We start from the raw sequence: 18,681 nt of genomic DNA, 5'->3' as shown, positions 1-18,681 counted from the left end.
GTCCACAAAACTGATCGCCTCTACTAAAGACTCACCCGCCATAGTTACTGGTAGGACCCACGTGACTCCTTTGCTGTCTCCAATCATAAGTCAAGTACATGGCGGGTAATAAACCTGGAACTAATCAACGAAACAAAAAGAGAGCGAGAGAGAGAGAGAGAGAACGCCGAGGGCGAGAGGCGAGTCGACGAGGACGGAAACAGAAGAGGGGACTCTTTCCGCTCTATCTCATCCCAATTCAACGCGCAGTAGAGGAAATAAGAAGAAGAGGAGGAGAGGAGGAAGAGAGGGAAGCGAGGAGAAGAGGGGGAGAGTAATTGGAGATACGTTCGCCGCTGGCTGAGGCGCCTTCGTCGTCGAATCCAGGCGGTGGCTCCCGCTGGTCGGAGCTTGCGGAGAGGTAAGCTCGAATCCCCTCCCACCCTGCTTCTTCTGCCTGCGCTGTCGTTCTCCGCTCGGATTGGCTTCTGTTTTCTGTTCGTCCTCTGCTCTGTCTACTTGTCTCGCTTTTGATCCTCTCGCCAAGGCAATTGCGATCCGGTTCTCTCAACTATGGAATCTTCGATCGCGGACCGGGGATCAGATCGCCAATGTTTATTTCGTGGGGTTCCGTCGCGCAATGAGGAGATTCCCAAGCTGTCCTCTTCTGCGTGGGTTTTGATTCTGCTTGCTTCTCGCCTTCTTTAGGGTTTTCGATCTCTGTTTGAGAATTCTGGTCTCAAATTTGCATCTTCGCGAGTGCAGCTTCTTGATCTTGTGTTGCTCGAGGTGTTCTTCTTTGGAAGATAGGATTACCGCTAGCGTTGTTGTCGCCGTTGAGGTGGCAATTGTGCATAGCTCTCCTTCTCTGTAAGAGAAGGTGCAAACCCTAATCTTGCCCGAAACCTATAAAGATAATAAAAGGAGAAGCAGAAGGGTTTGTAGTCGTCTGATTTGGTGGTTAATTCTATGGCTACTGTTTGCTGATATAGATCGCCCCCACCAATGCTGCAGCGGCAACCATCGCTGCCACCGCCACTGACCCCGCCGGTGACAAAGCATTCTCGAATCGACCTCGGTGAGCTAAAGTCGCAGATAGCAAAGCATCTCGACCAGGAGCAAGCGAACCGCTATTTCGGCTATCTGAATGGTCTGTTGTCACAGAAGTTGAGCAAGCATGAGTTCAACAAGTTCTGCATTATGACGCTCGGCCATGAGAATCTCCCTTTGCACAATCAGCTCATTCGTTCCATACTTCGCAATGCCTGTCAAGCCAAAGCTCAACTATCAGTCAATCATGGCAGGTTTGCACATAGGCCAACTGGGATTGTGTCGAAGAATTCCCCTGAATCAGATGATGGACTGGGTTTTTCACAAGCCCTGACATGTTCACACACTTGGTCCAAAGGGGATATCTTGCCATGGTCAAACGACAAGTTTAGGGGTGGTAGTGATAATAACAGGATCAGAGACTGTCCCAGCCCCCTTGGACAGAATAGGAGGGTGGAGGTTGAAGCTGTTCTGGGTGAGAATGGTGATTTGAGCTCATGTTATTTGAAGAGATCAGTGCAGCAACAGAAGGGTGGCGTTCATGAGTTGCCAGTAAAAAGAGCAAGGATAGAGGAGCCATCTCTGCTTGACCAGGGATCTGTACATTACAAGGTTCTTGCTGAAGTTGTTCCCCCGAAATGTGGGGAGAACATGGACCATAGGGGTGATTTGGACTCCTTCAGAGGTCCTCTTCAGGCTCCTCTCGAAAATCTTTTCTGTTCGGCAAACACCACGGGTGCAAGGAGGAGATTTCTGTCAGCAGGTACTGCTCTCACTGATAGCTTTTGTAGGAATTATGATTGCAGTGAACTGTGTGATACTGAGATATTGAAGAAACGAATGGAGAAAATGGCTCAATCACAGGGCTTGGAAGGAGTAACAATGGACGGTGCCAACTTGCTGAACAGTTGGTTGGATGCTTATCTGAAGCAGCTGGTTAAATTGTGCATTGAACTAGTAGGAGCAGGAACAGGACATGTGTTGACAAAACAGGCAGTTTCCAATCTTGTGCCTTATGCAAAGCCCATCAATGGTGTTTGGGCAAGAAATGACATCCAAGTGCAAGGTACCGTTGTGTCTTTGGAAGGCACACATGTGTTGAGTACGAAGGATTTTAGGAGAGCAATGGAACTAAACCCACAGCAACTTGGTGGAGATTGGTCATTACTTCTTGAGAAAATATGTGTTCATTCATTTGAGGAATAGGAAAAATCAAAATCTATTTTAAGGTTTGCAAAAGTCATAGCACCTGGATGGATCAACTTTTGAGGAAGACTACGTGGTACTGCAATGGCAGATTCAAGTTCCTCAGGTAAAAGATATGCTTTATCTGCTTCTTTCGGAGTTAATAAGAATAATTCTATTAGATCCTTACATGGAACACCTCAAGAAATAAAATTTTTTTATGTCAGACTGTCCTAAGGGGAAAAAAAAAGGAACTCTCTCTGTTCAGCTCATTTATTGTAGGTTACTGTCCCTGAAGAGGCATCTCCATCACAATATCACACCAGATGTCTCGAGCTGCTATGTAATTGACATCATGGAAGACTCTGGAGGAAGTTTTGCAGGTATAATTTTTTTATGTATCTTATACAATCATCTTCCTCGGGTCTACAAATTGTGATCTATGTATTATCAATTAGTAAACTTTCTGCTCAGTTAGGAATATCATTCATTGATCTGTTTTATTTGAACATTCAAAATATATTCATTTGGTGCCACATATCTGGAATACTTTCTGTATGTTTCGGGCTCATTTTCCTTGTACATTTATTATTTGTGGTGCTCTTTTGCTGGGAGATGTCTTCCTGTAGTATTAATTGAACATGAAGACATAGTTTTCTTGTAGGAGCTTCTCCTCCTCTCTTCTATTGTATTTCAATCCTTGCGATTTTTCCATTTCAATGTGAAAATTTTGACATGTTACCAAACTAAGTTGCAATATAAAGTTTGACAAATTTGTTTCATGTTTTCTATCCTTATGGAATAATGTATAGTTAAGAAAAAATTTCTAGAATATTACTCTAAAGGAAGCATCTAAAATTACCCGTAGTAACAAACTTGATACAACAAAATTGTTTCCACAGAGAGGCCTTCATAGAAACTGCAGTGAGCTTTTTTTCCCAATTCAGGTTTTTGGATTATTCTGCTGTGCTATTGTACAGTTTCACATGTTTATATACGAATATCCTTTAAATTTCCTTATTGCTTCGCATAACAATTCATGAAGTTCAGTTCCTTGCCTCTGTTACCATCTGACTTGATATTTGAATTATTCGAAGCTTTCAACTTGCTTCTCTGTGTACCCAGTCCAACAAAAAATTGACCTTGCTAAATCTTTTTTGTCATATCCAACAAGGATAGATAACATTGATTTAGGTAAATATAGCCATCTTAGTTTTCAGTATTTAAATGGTATCAGTAGTCTGCAACGACGATTAAGGGTGAAGCATGGTAACATCAATGGTACATGATTAAAAGAAAGGTAGAAATAACACATGGTCACATTAAAACTAATACAATAGAGGCAAAAAAAAAGGCATTTATGTGGCAAAATCGGAAAAGCAGCAAAACTTGATATGGTAGAAGGAAATCAAACATGAATGGATGGTTGCCTAGGATTCTAGATAAAGGTATGTTTTGTGGTATTATTCTTTGCTACATGCTTTATACACAGGAAAGTCTGCCTCTTTACATGTATGTTTAGTGTTAGTCATTTTTCATGTTTAAGTGGTTTAATTGACAAACATTAACACAAACTTTTTCATGGTAAGCTGCCAAGCCTGCTATTATTCTTTGGAAAATTAGCTAGAGAGAGAGCTTTAGAATTTAGATATGTTTATGGTAGACTTGTGTACATGATCATGCATTACTTACGAAAAACTGCCCGTTGGGTGTCTAATGTTAGATATTTGTCATGTTTGAAGTAGTTTCTAGTGGCAATTGTGAACACAAACTCTCTTTAGTTTAGCAGTTGTTATTCTTGAGAAAATTAGCTAGAGAGAAAGCTATAAAATTCTGGATATGTTCATGTTAGCCTTGTGTATGAGATCATACATCCTCACCCATAAATTTTGACTAACTGTAAGCTTCTAAATACTCCATATGACTAACTGAAAACATCTATCAGTCTTATGTTATGCATATGTTCCCAGGCATCAGGTCCATTACCATCTTCAAAAAATCTTGTTATGCTTATGTACCCAACAGCAAGCTTCTCCTCATGTATTATCTTTTACTTTCATCTCGATTGTGAGATGTGAAGGAAAAAAGTCGTAATTGTCAAAGTCAATCATCGGTGCTCTTTAAGCAATTCTCTATTTTCTGAGTTTCTATATTTGCACATGTTTTACAAGTTCCAAGTTAAATATGGATATCATTAATTAGTAATTCAATGAAGGTCATTTTACTTCGATACATGTAAAACAAAAAACATTGATAGAAGTTGGCTTTAAGTTACTAGATAAGTTCCATGGTAAGAAACTAGTTGATTGCCTATTTTCTTAATCATCAAGTAATTGCTACTCAAATTAGTCACCTTTTAAACCCATCAGAATTTGGTCACTGAATTTGTTGATATGATGATATAAGTTCTATATTGAATTTCTCACATTTATAGGATTATTCCTTGCTCGTGATCTTTTCATTACTGATGTGCATGATAGCTAACTATAGCGGATAAGTGGTGGTACAAAAACCTTGGTGAGAAGCTTCTCAAAATAAAGTGTTTTTCTGGCATTGTTTTTGGGAGTTCAATCTCATCAAGCCTGTGGTGCATATAAATTCTCTTGAATTCAGGTCCTTCGCTTGCAGGACCACTCAGGTTAGTTGGCTTTGTGTACTGCCCTCGTGTTCTAATGCTGGCACTTCATCTCTCTCGACAGGCACCTAACAACAGTGCAGCCTGAATTGGTAAGTTGAATCCTGTTCGATTGATAAGCAACAAGAAGCAAAAAAAAGGACACTGATTCATTTGATGCAGTTGATTTGTAGAATGAAGGAATCAAAAGTCAAGTTCGCTTCAGTATGCATTGAGAACAAAGATGCAGCCACTTATCCTCCCTCCACTGCTCGAGCATCCCCTAATCCACAGGTCAAAATTATGTTACTCCTGAACATGTTGAACACTGCAGTAGCTCACCAGATCTTGCTTTTCCATTAACTTCATTGTTTGAACTTTGAAGCATGCTATCATATAGAATGAGCCCACCTTGTGTAGACTGTATGACAAGGAATTAGATCACTTCCAGTTGCACATCTATGGAAACCATGTAGCTGCATTTGTCTCACTAATTTTAGCACATTCTACCACTATGATATCAACCCCTGATGAAAGATTGTAATATAGTATATACATCAGCAATTAAACCCTTGGAGAAAACTATACACCACCAGCTAGGTCATATGATAAAAATGGGATAATCTCACAGTGGAGTATGTCCAGTAGGTTTTTTTAGTGAGAAACTGATAAACAAGCCAAATCTATTCATCACAACTTGAACAAGAAACTCGAGTTGATTCTGCGTGACCTGATCCTGGGGTAAACATTTTTCTGAACAAGAACTTGATGCATAAAATGTCAAATGAAATCCTTGCACACGGAATGCATCCTTTTTATCAGATCTTATCTGTTATCAATGACAATATGATACCCATCATGCTGTTTCCACATACTGTCCATATTATATGAGACCATATATTTCAAGAATTTGATTCTTAACAATAACATTTGCAGTCAATATTCATGTAAATGCAATCAAACATTTTATTATATGCTACATTGAAAAATGACTTTAAGGATCCATTCAAGACTAACAACACAGTTCACGAAGTCTGTTACCGTCGGAAAACTAGGGTGCCATAAACAAAATTCAACCTTCTTTTAGCAGATACTTTTGAACATGTGAAATCCATATGTTCCTACTTCGTGCAAAGGGATGAAGTAGTGATTTTTCATTTTCTCAGACATATATTAGCTGCGGACAACTAAGACTCGACAAGATGAAAACATGAGCATTACTTCTGCTCTGTTGTGGTGTTTCCATGGCCAACCAAGAAACGTACCACAACACAAGTGATGTTGTCAGCGCTTCCTCTTTGATAAGCTTCGTGCAACAGTCTCTTTGCCGCTTGTTCTGGGTCCTCTATGGACTGTATCATGGCCACAGCCTCCTGAGAATTTTCAGTGAGAAACAAAAGAGATGTAACTGAACAAGCAAAATATTTCATGGATCTGTGTATAATAAATCCGGTCAAATACCTCATTTGTAACAACATCCCACAATCCATCACTTGCAAGTATAAGAAACTCCAGAGAATGATCAACGACTTCCTCCTGTAGTTACAGTTTAAAGTAACTAAAAGTTTTGAATATTACAGGAAAAGAGCCTCTAACCTTTTCATAAACATATAAAATTATGATATCAATATACTGATTGTATACTGTAGATTTGGCATCCATGCCTGTATTTCTGGATCTGCAACAACAAACTGCTTCAAGAGCCTATCGCCAAATGCACGTGACACGGCGAGAACACCACCAACACGCCATGTCCCTGCGGTCATAAAATTTCACTAGGATTGAAATATTAGAGAAGGAACAACAAATTTTGTAGAGAAGAGAAGAAGTACCAGCCCACATAACAAAGCCTCCGGCATCTTCAATCCGCCGTCTCTCATCTGTTTGATCTGGTTTGTGATCCTTTGAGACAGCAAAAGCTACAAAAAATAACAAACTACTACATATGTAAGTTTAAAAACTCAAAATAAGCTTGGTGACTAATCTCAAGAATGACAATTTGTAAAATGACTGATATTTACAACAAAGATATGGTTAGTCAATAATGCAAATCGTGTTCTATGAAGAATTAAAAAGTGCACAGAACATCCATCCAAAACATACCATGAAGCATGGACACCAAGATGAGATAACAACATATTACAGACATGACAACATGACAAATCTTACAAAAGATATGGCATGGCATTTTATACTTGTATATTTTCTATATATTATTATATTTTTTTTACTTTTGTGCAATATGAACAATTTATGATCATCATATAAAATTTATACAAAGCATAATAACCATACATGCAAGTAGCAAAATTCAAAGAGATAGTAAAATACATCAAACAAATATATAGAACATTAAGGAATATGTCGACAATCGAATCTACATGTTAATGATAATAGTTGACATGTCTTGAAGTCTCATATAGATGATATAAACATCCTACATATATTCAATACATTAACAGAAAGAAGTTAATAACACAAGGGTGCTAATCGACACATGCTGCAGGAATCAAACAAGTATCAGTATCTGATAAACAACTATACAGACATCAAAAGCATTTTTGAAGTGTCTGCATTCATAGAAAACAAACCCGTTAGATATCTATGCACATTGGATTAGCACCCTAGCAACGAACTGATATAGAAGCACATCATACTTCTGGGGCTTACCCTTCCCTCCCCTAGATATAACAGCCCTAGAATCCCCGACATTTGCAACTAGCAAACGATCGCCCACAAGGATGGCGGTTGAAGCTGTTGAGCCAGCATCACGATTTTGACTAATCTCAGATTTCAGAAACTCTGAGTCAGTATGTCTGTATGTATCAGCTGCAAGATTAGAGAATTGATCAATGACTTGATAGACTTTTATGTCGGACAGAAAATCGTGATTCACAGACAATGAAATAGTAAAGTAGGAAACACCTATAGCTGACTTCGTATCGCTGATAAACTTGGGGTGTCTAATCAAATTGCTGAAGAGGTGCTCCTTGACGTACTCTGCTGCTCGAGCACCACCATGACCTGAGTATACACTTATAATTAGGGCAATTATATATGACATGCCTTCCAATTAAAGAGATTTAGGAAGTTAAAAAAAGTATGTGAAATTACTTGACCACAACACAGTTGACAATCTCTGCCCAATATTGGGTTAAAGAGTTGCTAAACCTATGGAAAACAATAATCCAAGATATATATGATCAAACATCCTATAACTAACAGGGAAAAAATCCCACCATCAAAAACTCCAAACAACCCGACAATTTCTCCATCGACGCCATCGATTCTTGTCTCATAAAAGTCTTCCATTGAAGATCTTTTCCCAGGAGAGCTTGCATACCCATAACTGAACTTCCGATTCTGACTGCGGTGAAGACAACAAGTGTTATTACAAATATTTGTTGAATTGTTAACGTACACAATGATCTTGCATGTAAATTATGCTCAACAGCAGAGACGAGCATAGTGTCTTACCGAATTTTCTTCATTTGCTTCATGCCTAGATTTACAAAAATATGGGGAAGAAAACACAATTATCCTGTAAGAATTGCTTAAGATTTTCTGAACATACATCTTATTCATGTGAACCAGTCATAAACTAACTTGCTAAGGGATAAGCTAATCAATTTGTTTATGAAATACCAAATCATCATTTATACTACAAACCATAGTTCATTTTACCGGTTCATACTGACTGGCGATCGATATGGTACATACCAAATCATATCAATGTACCGACACACAGTATGACAGACATATAGATAAATCCATATGTACCGCCATATCGATCTTTTGTTGGACTGATACATATCACCCATATTGGACGATATACTATGGTACAGCGAACATTGCTACAAACTTTGTGTAAGGTTCTCCAAAAAGAAGATGACTTGATACTTCATGAATCTTCTGTAATAAGTCACTGATCATATCTATGTTAGCTAGCTTCAAAAATCCTAAATGACAAGCTCAGGACGAGCATAAAAAACACTGCACAACATTAACTATTGCTCTGTCAAGATCACCCACACATAGAAAGCTGAAAATTAACAGATACAACATAAAGAAATGATTTTTGTGAATGGAAATGAGAAAAAAGAGCGACCTGAGTCCTCCACCGCTAACTGGAGAGCCATCTGCTAGAAGGCCACTCATGGAGTTCATATAACCCATCCTTATTCGACTCTTTTACGAGCTCCACTAGTAGGAAGAATTGAATTCAGAAGGAACGACAAAGAGAAGCTGATCTGATCCGCCAATCGGGGAACTAAACCACGTCATAAATCTGCACATCCTTCACGAACGAAGCCGAAACCAAAATCTAACCCCAGTCACCACCTGTAGATCCCGACAAAGAACCTCTAAATGAGAGATTGGAGGAAAAGTGAAAGGAAAGAACAAACCCTAACGACTTGAGAAAGAGAGAGGGAGGGTAAGGAGAGAGAGGACGAGAGACGATCGCGGAGGCGAAACCAACGCCGGGTTTCGTGGTTCACCTTCTGGTCGTGGGAGAAAGACGAAGCTGACAAGAAGGTGGAGAAACGAGAAATAATCATAATAATAATTTAAATTAAATGAAGTTGTCCATAGAATTCAATTTTACGACTTATAAAGATTTAATTGACTACAGTTAGTTTGGTTGTCCCGTCCAACCGCACCTGCTACTGGCAATTGTAATTTCTGCATCAAGACCGTCGAAAGATGTAGAACGTCTGAGATCCAACCACGTGTATGTAATCTGACCGTTAAATGACGATTTGATGATTATATAAACCGCAGTGCTTGGACAAGATCCCAAACTACTACGTGGCGCAAAAGAGGGCGACTTTGATTTGGTCGTCGAAAATGGTCTAAGGAAAAGGCAAAAGACCCCATAAATATTAGATATACCCTAATGGCATAATGGTGAAAATACTGCTTGGTGGTTTTTGTGGGTCCCATTACGAGGCCAACAAAAAGGTCAGGTGGATGACGGGGTGTGACTTCCGGGTTAATATGGCCACCGCCTCAGAGCCAAGCGTCGGTATTCTTAGGGTGCAAGCGAGCTGAGAGGAGTCGCTCTGTTCGAGGGTTCGGCGATGGCGCAGACCTCATCCGGGCCGTGGATTCTGGAAGCCGCTCCCTTCTTCGTGGTCGTCCTCATGGTCGCGCATGTTTCCGCTTTGGTACGATAATCGACCGTCCTCTCCTCTCGCTGGATTCATTGCACTTTCGTTGTGCACTGGATGCGGGAGATTGATCCGCCCCTTGTGTGCCTTGTTTCTAGGTTTATTGGATCTACAGGCTGGCCTCCGATAGACCACCCCCCCGGACTAAGACGCAGTAGGAAGGATCTTCTCATCTCTTTGAACGATTGCATCGCCCCTAAAGGTTCCTTCTTTTCCTTAAAAAAGTGACCTTTTTTTTGCAGATATTGAATGTTCATAACATCGATCTTTCAGCTTGTCAAGAGATATTTTATCTTTACTTGCTAGTCGGAGATGTTTCTGCTTTATGCTGCGCGTATGATTAACCTAATGTATTGCATAGTTATTGGTTAAGGTTGCTTTGCAATGTAGACATCTGCATATGGTCTTAGTAGTACTACGATGGGTATGTGTGTGACTTGCCCTTTGAGTTATAGTTCTTGAATGTTGTTACTTGTAGACATGTATTTTGTTCAGTAATCAAATGTTTGTTTCCATGTGTATGTGGCATACAACTTATTTTTTAGCACAATTGACAGTAGCAGGAAGCATCATCTCCTTCGAATGTGATAACACGCACATACCACTCACTAAAGCCCATTTATTAATGTTAGCTAACAAATAATTGTCTGATTTCATCTCTGCTCATCAGATTCGACAACAACTAGTCTGGACATCATATCTTCCTTGATCGCATCAAATATTGTGTAATTGTTGATCACTTTTCTCAGCACCCTTTAATATTTTCTGGCCACACGTGATAATTTGCAGCAGCAAAGGCTGCTTTACTGAGAATTTGAATTCAAAAGATTTGTTTAGATTCTTCTGAAGTAGTCGATCTTTCATTTGAATGATGATCTTCCCTATTAGTCTTGTGGTTGTGAAGGACCTTTGTCTAGAGACTTCATGTATATTCATGACTGTAAAATAGATGCTCTATTTTCAAGATGCATTATGACAGCAAACACAAACTGGATTTTGAAATATTACCATTTTTATCAGAATTTACTTGGTCCAAATAAGTTTTTGTGGCTACAACAGAAAGAGAATGTGTCTTGCCACATCCTTTTTCCCCATGCAATACTAAACCAAGCCACTATTACATCATGTTGCATGCAATGTTTCTGGCCTTTTAGATACCTAAGAAGTAGTATCATCCTGCTTTCCATTGGTATCCCTCTGATGTGTCTCATCTCATATTTGCTGATTCTGTTCATGAAGAAGTAGGGTAAACAAAGTATCGTCTGTTACTTTTGCATCAATCAGATTTTCAGAATCCACCACAATCTCTATCTCCTAAATAAAGGCCCTCCTGGAGGCCACTCATCAAATCAGAAAAAGACATTATTCTCATTACTAATCCAAGTCCAAACTAGTCCAGAGATATTCATTAGCTTTTGCCAAACCAGCTGTAGCCTTAGGTATCTGATGCTCCTCATAGAACCTACTATGGATTTCATGTCAAGTACGTATTACAGCTTTACTAAAGATCGCTCATAAGTTCTTGATACATTCACTTCTTTTCCAGAAGGCCAAAATTTTCAGAGCAAGTCTACTCTCTTTGTTCCCCTTATAATCTTATTATGAGCAATTAAGTCCGATAATATATATATCAAGTCACCATCAATTCTATGACGTGAAAAACCATCTGATGGTACCTAAAAAATGTTATTGAAGATAGCTTTGACTTTTGAGTTAACTTTGTATGTAGTGGGTGATGTGAATCAAGAATTTAAAGTCAGTTATATGTTCAGTAATAACTATAGGAAGAAACCCTTTGAGGTCCTGTGAGAGATGTTTAAGATGTCTAGTTCCGAAGATTGTTGTCGGAGAAACTGAAGAGCTATGTTCTTAAATCTTTGAACATCATCAGTTGATGTGTGAATGATGTTGGTTTTTGCCATCTTTATATTCTACTGTTTTTAATTGATATGTTTTGAGCCCAGATAAATGCAATTCTCTTGTAATTTTTGTCCCGTTTTAGATTGTCTGTTAACTCCTTATCTTGTTTTGTTGTCCACAGGCTTGAGACATAATGGTGATATGAGGCTGAATACAGAGAGGTCCTTTCTTTGACACCATGCAACTCAAATAAAGAAAGCTACTGCAGCTTTCCTATGCAAAAGATTGTCTTCACTCTTTTGAAGTGCCTTTTCCTGTGTAACAATTAATTTTGCTCTCTGAGTGGATAAAGCAAATATTCAAACTGTCACAGAATGATTGTCTAGTAGGTTTAGTGTGTAATTTCATAGCAAACAGAGTTTGTTTAGCATCATCAGATCTTTAAGTTATTATAGCAAAGATATTCTCTTAGCAGACTATTCGATCGGTCGAATAATTCTAGAAAGAATATACATGGGTTGTCCCCACTTTCTTGTTTTGTTTTTGCCAGTTATCATAGGTTATGATTCCTGTTTTTATCAGGCGGTTAAATGGTAGATGGTACTTGTTTGAAGAAGGATTAAAACCAGGACCATAAATAAGCCAACTGAGTTTGTTTGAGCAGTAGATAGCCACTAAATCCCCCCATGAGCTATCATGTCTTTTAAGTGTCTCTGGTTTCTTCATAGTCTCTACTTTTAGAGATTTGTACTAACCCAAGATGGTGATGTTTTCTGATCAAGTTTAAAGGGAAACTGCATTGGCATTCAGGGAGAAGGTTGGCACCAACTCAAGGAATCAGGTTGAAGTAGTCTCTTCTTCCAGACTTCTTATATGGGACCTAACTTCTCCATGTATAAGTTGGGCTACAAACACTTGCAAATAAACAATAAAAGTGGGAGAAGTCTATTCTTACATAGACAAATTCAACTGTCAGACATACAAATGTAGTCTTGAAGCTATGTTCAGTTATACAACTAAATTCTAGGTGTTATACATTATATTCTTCTAATGTTCTGAGAAAATTTGCCTTCAATTTCAGAGCAGTTGATGTCCACAATTTTAGGTTGACTTATAAGAGTGTGATAGGTGTATAATTATTAACTTGGGTTTAAGTAGGCCAATGGTTCAAATTAATGAGTGAGCTAGCTTATCAAGTTGGATCATTACACTCTATAAGTTACTAAGTCTCTTTAATCATGGACATTCTTAATTAAAAAAATATATATGTAACATATAAATATTTGAAATCATGTCATAGTTGGCTTGATATCTACTTGATAAGTCAAGCTGAGTGGACCTTGTTGATTGTCACAACAGTGCTAATCGATGTTTCGACAAACCCTTACCCTTATCTTCAGGAGGAAAAAATTACTTCGATACTCAAGTTAGTAAAAAATCCAAATTAATAGAAAAAAATTATTATGAATTGACTATCCTCCTTGTGTCCAGTTGATTTGCCCTTTGCTATTTATCAATGCAACAAAAGCAATCAGAACAATGTAAACTGAGAAAAGGAAACAAACAGTTCAACCCCTTATTGAAACCACAAGCAACTTCTTTCAGACTAACATTGTCATATGCACCGAAACTCTAAAATTCACTACAGCCAGTGGTGTTGTAAACATAAATTTTAGGCAATTGATTTGATCATGGATGACCAGAATGAAGGAAGTATATAATTGATGGAAGAGTCTAATATGTGAATGTGACAGTCTTACCTACTCTCCTTGATCGCATCAACAAGTTGTGTAATAAGACCAGGATCAATCTTCTAACAGTTGGAAGTGCAATAAATCATGATTGAAATGTATTAGTAATTAATGATCAATGGAGTTTATATTTCACTTCAGAGATAAGATTGGTTGTGCTTTGTTTCTTGCATACTACCACCAAGAACTCCAAGAAGTGGAACCAAAGAACATGAGGTACTTGTGTGTTGGGCATGACAAGTTGGTAATCCAACTCAAGAACATGAGGAAGCGGATAACTTCTTAATGAGCATCTTATTTAAAGTGTTTGGCAAGCAAATATGAAAGTGAGGTTCTTATTTGTTCTTGGATAGTATGATCTGCCAAGAACTTGATTTCCATCAACTCCACATAAAACTGGAATAACGCAGACATCATGCAAACATGATCCATATCTGATGTCGATAACATATTCTGGGGATAACATCACATTTCCAATGAGTCATTCAACGATGACACTAATCAACATCACCATTGGCTTGATGTGTTGGTTTCTCTAATATGGATTTCAACTCGAGTGACTCAAAACTATCAATCAAGAGAACAGTACAAGGAGTGACAAATGATTCATGAAGGATTGCATCTCTGTACACAAACAAAAATCCATATCTACACGATAGATGCAACCCACCTAATCTTGGAAATGGATTTGGTGTTTGTCCATTGTTGTGAAGCCACTCTATCGTGCCATGCACATCAATCAAACTCAACGTATGATCATAAACCCTTTTAGGTATGCAAATGACAAAGACACAACTACAGAGTCAAGGAGATGAGGAGGAGCTGCACACAGATTACAGTAGAATTTGACTCGAGAAAGAGCACGAGGACAGCTCAAGATCTGCATGTCATGAAGTGCTTGATAAGTAACCAGCAGAAAGGGACGTGTGTCCAGCACTGACATCTTAGCAAAGTGTGTTGCTCACTATCATGTCTCCATGACACCAAGAACACAAGCTGCCAAGAGAAAACAACTTCTGTTTCTAGAGCAAGTAGTCATCTTAGGTACAGATTCAAGACAAAGCAGACTTACTAGTGTGTTCGACCCCATACATCACATAAAATGATAAGACTGGGAGAATGTTTTTTTCTTCTTCGTGATCACAAAACCGAACATTTTGAAGCATACACATATAGGAGTAATCAACAATATTAACTCATCCCCTCCATGACAAGGAGAACTAAACCATGAGTTCCTCACTTTCAAGTGATACAAAGCTAAACACCCTTCATGCACCATTAAATGATGTTGACGTCAACTGGAGTGTCTTCCGATACCACCAAATGATGCGGTTCAGATTCACATACAAAGAACACACGAAGAACAAAGCACTGACAATTAATGGCCATGGAAATGGAACCGATGGAGAGCATAAAAGACGCTTAATGGCATTCTGCATCACTGTTGTTGTTTTGGGCGGGGTGGGGGAATAGTCAACGGGGTTGTGCGTGCATGGGGAGACCCCGTCCCGGCTGGCCCGCCTGCCCTACCGCTCCCTCGGTCAAACGTGACGTAAGGTGGGCCCGACTAACGTGGCATTGTTCCATGAGTGGTGATTTTCCGAGCTGGATAATCCTTTATGGATTTTAAGGTTTCCTATATTGTCCAATTTTATTTTCATTGAAAAATCGGTGACTATATTTTTTATTCTAATAATACTAAATATAATATATATTTTTTTTTACTTTTTATAATAAAAAATCAAATATCCTTTTAAAAAAAATCTTTGAGTGCATTTTACTATTTTTAAATCTTAATTAAATAGTCCAATTAATAAATCTTTAAGGGTATTTTTTTGTGTGTTGACTAAATCTTTGCCGGAGGAGCCACTCCTCCTTCTAGTGGATGAATCAAACATGGATGGAGGAAGTAGTAAAATCGAAGAGGTGTTCGATTGATCGTAACCCATATGGTTTTTTGTGTTGACATGCTTCGGCAGCTTGTAAGAGAAGACGCTTAGTTGGTAAGAGCTTCACCAACACAACCCCTCCACCCTAAAGCTTAAATCTGAGGCTGCGAGAGAAGATACTTCGGCTCGTTTGGTGGATGACACTTGGAGGAGCTGCCGTCCTCCTCCTCGTTTTAGGTATACAGCTTGCATCGGAGGTACGCAAATTGATCGAGTGATGTGTATCGGAGGAAGCCAGCTATGTTATTTGGTTGTTTGATCATGTATCTTTCCGCTTCCAGTGTGTTGATCTGTTAAATCTTCCGTATGGAAGAAGGCAAAGAGGAAGATCGACTGCCGCCGGGGTTCAGGTTCCATCCCACTGACGAGGAGCTCATCGCACACTACCTCACCAACAAGATGACTGAGCCAAACTTCGGTGCGAGAGCAATCGCGGAGGTGGACATCAACAAGTGCGAGCCTTGGGATCTCCCAGGTAAAGGAAGCCCAAAGACCGAGTTGGTGACTGGGTAGAGATGAAGTGTTGGTAACCCGGCATGGTGTCATCAGGGAGAGCGAAGATGGGAGAAAAGGAGTGGTACTTCTTCACCTTGCGCGACCGCAAGTACCCGACCGGCGTCCGTACCAATCGAGCCACGGAAGCCGGGTACTGGAAGACCACTGGGAAGGACAAGGAGATCTTTAGCGGCAGCAGCAGCACGTCGGAGCTGGTGGGACTGAAGAAGACGCTGGTGTTCTACAAAGGGCGAGCTCCGAGAGGGGAGAAGACCAACTGGGTCATGCACGAATACCGCATCCACTCCAAATCTCCCTTCAGGGGCAACAACAAGGTACGTGATTCTACTGCATGGCTAGGTTTTGCACCCATGGGGTCCTGCGACCGTGATCTTGCGCTTATCACAGGATGAATGGGTCGTCTGCCGTGTGTTCATGAAGAGCTCCGGTGGAAAGAGGTACCCGTCTCACCAGCCGCGAGCCACCACCAACACCATGATGCATTCCTTGATCCAGAACGACCTTTTCCACCTCGGTGCAGCTCGGAGCTACCTGTCCAACGCGGAGCTTATGGAACTCTCGAGGTTCGCCAGAGGCGGCCATGGAGCAAACCTGCCGATCCAGCCGCAGCTCAACTTCCATGGAGGCGGCTTCCCTCTTGCAGGTCTAAACCTAAACCTGGTAGCCCCAACACCGGCGCCGCAGGGGGTGGCTGAGCTGCCTTCGTCGGTGGTGGCCAACGGTGTTATGGGAGGAGCGGATGGAGGATTTGGCACTGACGTGAGCTCCATGATCACTGGGCTACACAATGTGGATTCCTGTGTGGAGCTAATCGATGAGGGCTACTGGCCTTCTTACTAAGAGAGAGACGGAGAGAAGCTATAGACACTAAGTTTAAGCTACTTCTCTAGATCTGTACCATTAGATGTCTTGTTGGAGTTTCTTGTAAGGTCTTGTGTTCTTCCACCACACTTCTCCATTTGTGTTTCTTTACAGCAACTATACTTACAGTAATCAAATAGATGTTTCTTGTTTGTGAAGATGAGTCAAAGAAAGGGGATGGTGGTGATGCTGATTTCATGAGCACTTACAGCAAATTCCTCCAAATTACATGCCTTTAAGCTACTTTTAGTCAACAATATATTGTGGATGTTCTTGAAATATTACAAAACATAAACTTAAAATGTGAATATATTTATCATATCTTGTTGTCAGAATTCATAGTCTTTTCACCTTCACATCTATGATAATCCACATTAGGCATATTCATGAGGTCTCTTTTGATTGCCCTTTTATTATCATGTGATCACCTTCATGTCCTCAATAGAAGATGTATGTTTCCCTTACTCTTTGTGCTATGATGAAGACTCTGCAGGTTGTCAACAATGTTCTCTTAGCAGCAATTGATGGATAAAAGGAGACTGATTGCTGAAGTAAACATTTATTTTGCTGGAACATTAAACAACTTCCATTTCCTCAGGGAAAAAAATTCTACTTAATTTGTGTTTGCTGAGTTAAAATCTTCTGCAAATATAATTTTAGATAGATTGTTCCATCCTCCATCTCCAAAGAAGTTGTCTCCTTTTGGCAGAAAGAAGCAATCAAAAGATATATAGGCAGTGCAGACAACACTGATCTACCTGATGCTAATCAGAGGAAGGGTTGGCTTGTTATCTCTGATCACCTCTCCAATCATCTTTCTTAGGTCACCCTAGCTAACATGGCACTTAGATAATGATCATTTTTTTCGATCAATCGAAACTGGACACACGGAGTATTGTAGGAAAGACAACGATAGAACAAGTTAGTGAGGCTTGCCATGTCGGCATAGATTTTCAAACTCAAAATAATTCAGATCATCTCTTTCTCTTTTTAAAGGATCAAACTCGCTTATGCTTTTACTGACTTAAGCTTCGGAAGAATTTTATCAAGCATTCCCTCGATATAAGTTTTCATAGGTAGACGTGAAGAGAAAATCCTCTTAAATAAGTATCGACAATTCCAGTTCAAATCGACTATTCTCAAGTGCGATAAGATTTGAAAAACAAATCTAGTCAAATTAATTTTATCACATTAGTCGAATTAAGTATGATAAGATTTGAAAGACAAATCTAGTCCAAAGTACTATGGTACAAAGTAGAGGAAATGTCTTAAGTTGATCAGTTTCTTGTTAAACAACTGCTTTAGCTACCTGAGAATAACTCTGCTCCATCAAGAACAAGAAGGCACACAGACTGATGCATTCCTCAGAAGAAGAGGAAAGAGAAAGACAAATAGATCTGCTTGCCTAATGCTCCAAGGAATTTAATGTCAATGAATCCTGGAACTGCTGCATTAGAAAAATCTTGACTTGTTTGACTGAAATCTAATAGTTCAGTGCATGTACAGTGTGCACTTATGAACACAGCACATGAACTCCAACCATTATATATACAAGACCATAGGTTATGTTATAGAACTCTGCAAGGATCTGAAGGATCTCAGGAGATGTCATATATCATAATCAACTATAAGAAAAAAACCTCCTTTATGATGATATAATCGAGACACCAACAGTACTTTCAATATGCAGGACCACGAAGATGAAATTGGTTTTCTAATCAGATCACGAACCAGAAAAAATACCC

At 39.4% G+C, this 18,681-nt stretch overlaps 3 protein-coding genes and 1 long non-coding RNA gene across 19 annotated transcripts; 3 read left to right on the top strand and 1 right to left on the bottom strand.

Annotated features, from left to right (window-relative positions):
• Positions 1–139: 139 nt before the first annotated feature.
• Positions 140–6,354, top strand: LOC103996336 (uncharacterized). 15 transcript variants are annotated; one of them, XM_065122222.1, is made up of 6 exons: positions 140–400; positions 994–2,341; positions 2,442–2,597; positions 4,649–4,941; positions 5,012–5,122; positions 5,995–6,354. In XM_065122222.1, exon 2 carries the CDS (start codon positions 1,180–1,182, stop codon positions 2,233–2,235), a length of 1,056 nt encoding a protein of 351 aa, XP_064978294.1. In that variant the 5' UTR covers positions 140–400; positions 994–1,179; the 3' UTR covers positions 2,236–2,341; positions 2,442–2,597; positions 4,649–4,941; positions 5,012–5,122; positions 5,995–6,354. The 15 variants fall into 15 exon arrangements, with proteins under 15 accessions (XP_064978294.1, XP_064978290.1, XP_064978287.1 ...); XM_065122218.1 differs by having other exon boundaries at positions 972–2,341; XM_065122215.1 differs by having other exon boundaries at positions 745–2,341.
• On the bottom strand, positions 5,891–9,387 carry LOC103996335 (probable protein phosphatase 2C 59). Of its 2 annotated transcripts, none has more exons than XM_009417244.3 (9): positions 9,328–9,387; positions 8,937–9,169; positions 8,068–8,195; positions 7,754–7,852; positions 7,499–7,657; positions 6,661–6,747; positions 6,493–6,584; positions 6,290–6,364; positions 5,891–6,201 (listed from the first exon to the last, which is right to left on the bottom strand). In XM_009417244.3, the coding sequence occupies exons 2-9, from the start codon at positions 9,002–9,004 to the stop codon at positions 6,046–6,048; spliced, it is 864 nt and encodes a 287-aa protein (XP_009415519.2). In that variant the 5' UTR covers positions 9,005–9,169; positions 9,328–9,387; the 3' UTR covers positions 5,891–6,045. The 2 variants fall into 2 exon arrangements, with proteins under 2 accessions (XP_009415519.2, XP_018686378.2); XM_018830833.2 differs by having other exon boundaries at positions 9,281–9,378.
• A 417-nt stretch (positions 9,388–9,804) lies between these two features.
• On the top strand, positions 9,805–12,330 carry LOC103996337 (uncharacterized). Its single transcript, XR_672590.3, has 3 exons — positions 9,805–9,996; positions 10,098–10,201; positions 12,041–12,330. It is a non-coding gene; the product is annotated as an uncharacterized LOC103996337 (long non-coding RNA).
• Positions 12,331–15,601: 3,271 nt separating this feature from the next.
• LOC103996338 (NAC domain-containing protein 92) lies at positions 15,602–17,094 on the top strand. Its single transcript, XM_009417245.3, has 4 exons — positions 15,602–15,756; positions 15,841–16,034; positions 16,109–16,389; positions 16,463–17,094. Exons 2-4 carry the CDS (start codon positions 15,866–15,868, stop codon positions 16,913–16,915), a joined length of 903 nt encoding a protein of 300 aa, XP_009415520.2. The 5' UTR covers positions 15,602–15,756; positions 15,841–15,865; the 3' UTR covers positions 16,916–17,094.
• The last annotated feature ends 1,587 nt before the right edge of the window (positions 17,095–18,681 follow it).

This window comes from Musa acuminata, chromosome BXJ2-8 (assembly GCF_036884655.1).
Source record: "Musa acuminata AAA Group cultivar baxijiao chromosome BXJ2-8, Cavendish_Baxijiao_AAA, whole genome shotgun sequence".
Classification (NCBI taxonomy): Eukaryota; Viridiplantae; Streptophyta; class Magnoliopsida; order Zingiberales; family Musaceae; genus Musa; species Musa acuminata.
This window is presented reverse-complemented; position numbering and strand designations above follow the sequence as displayed.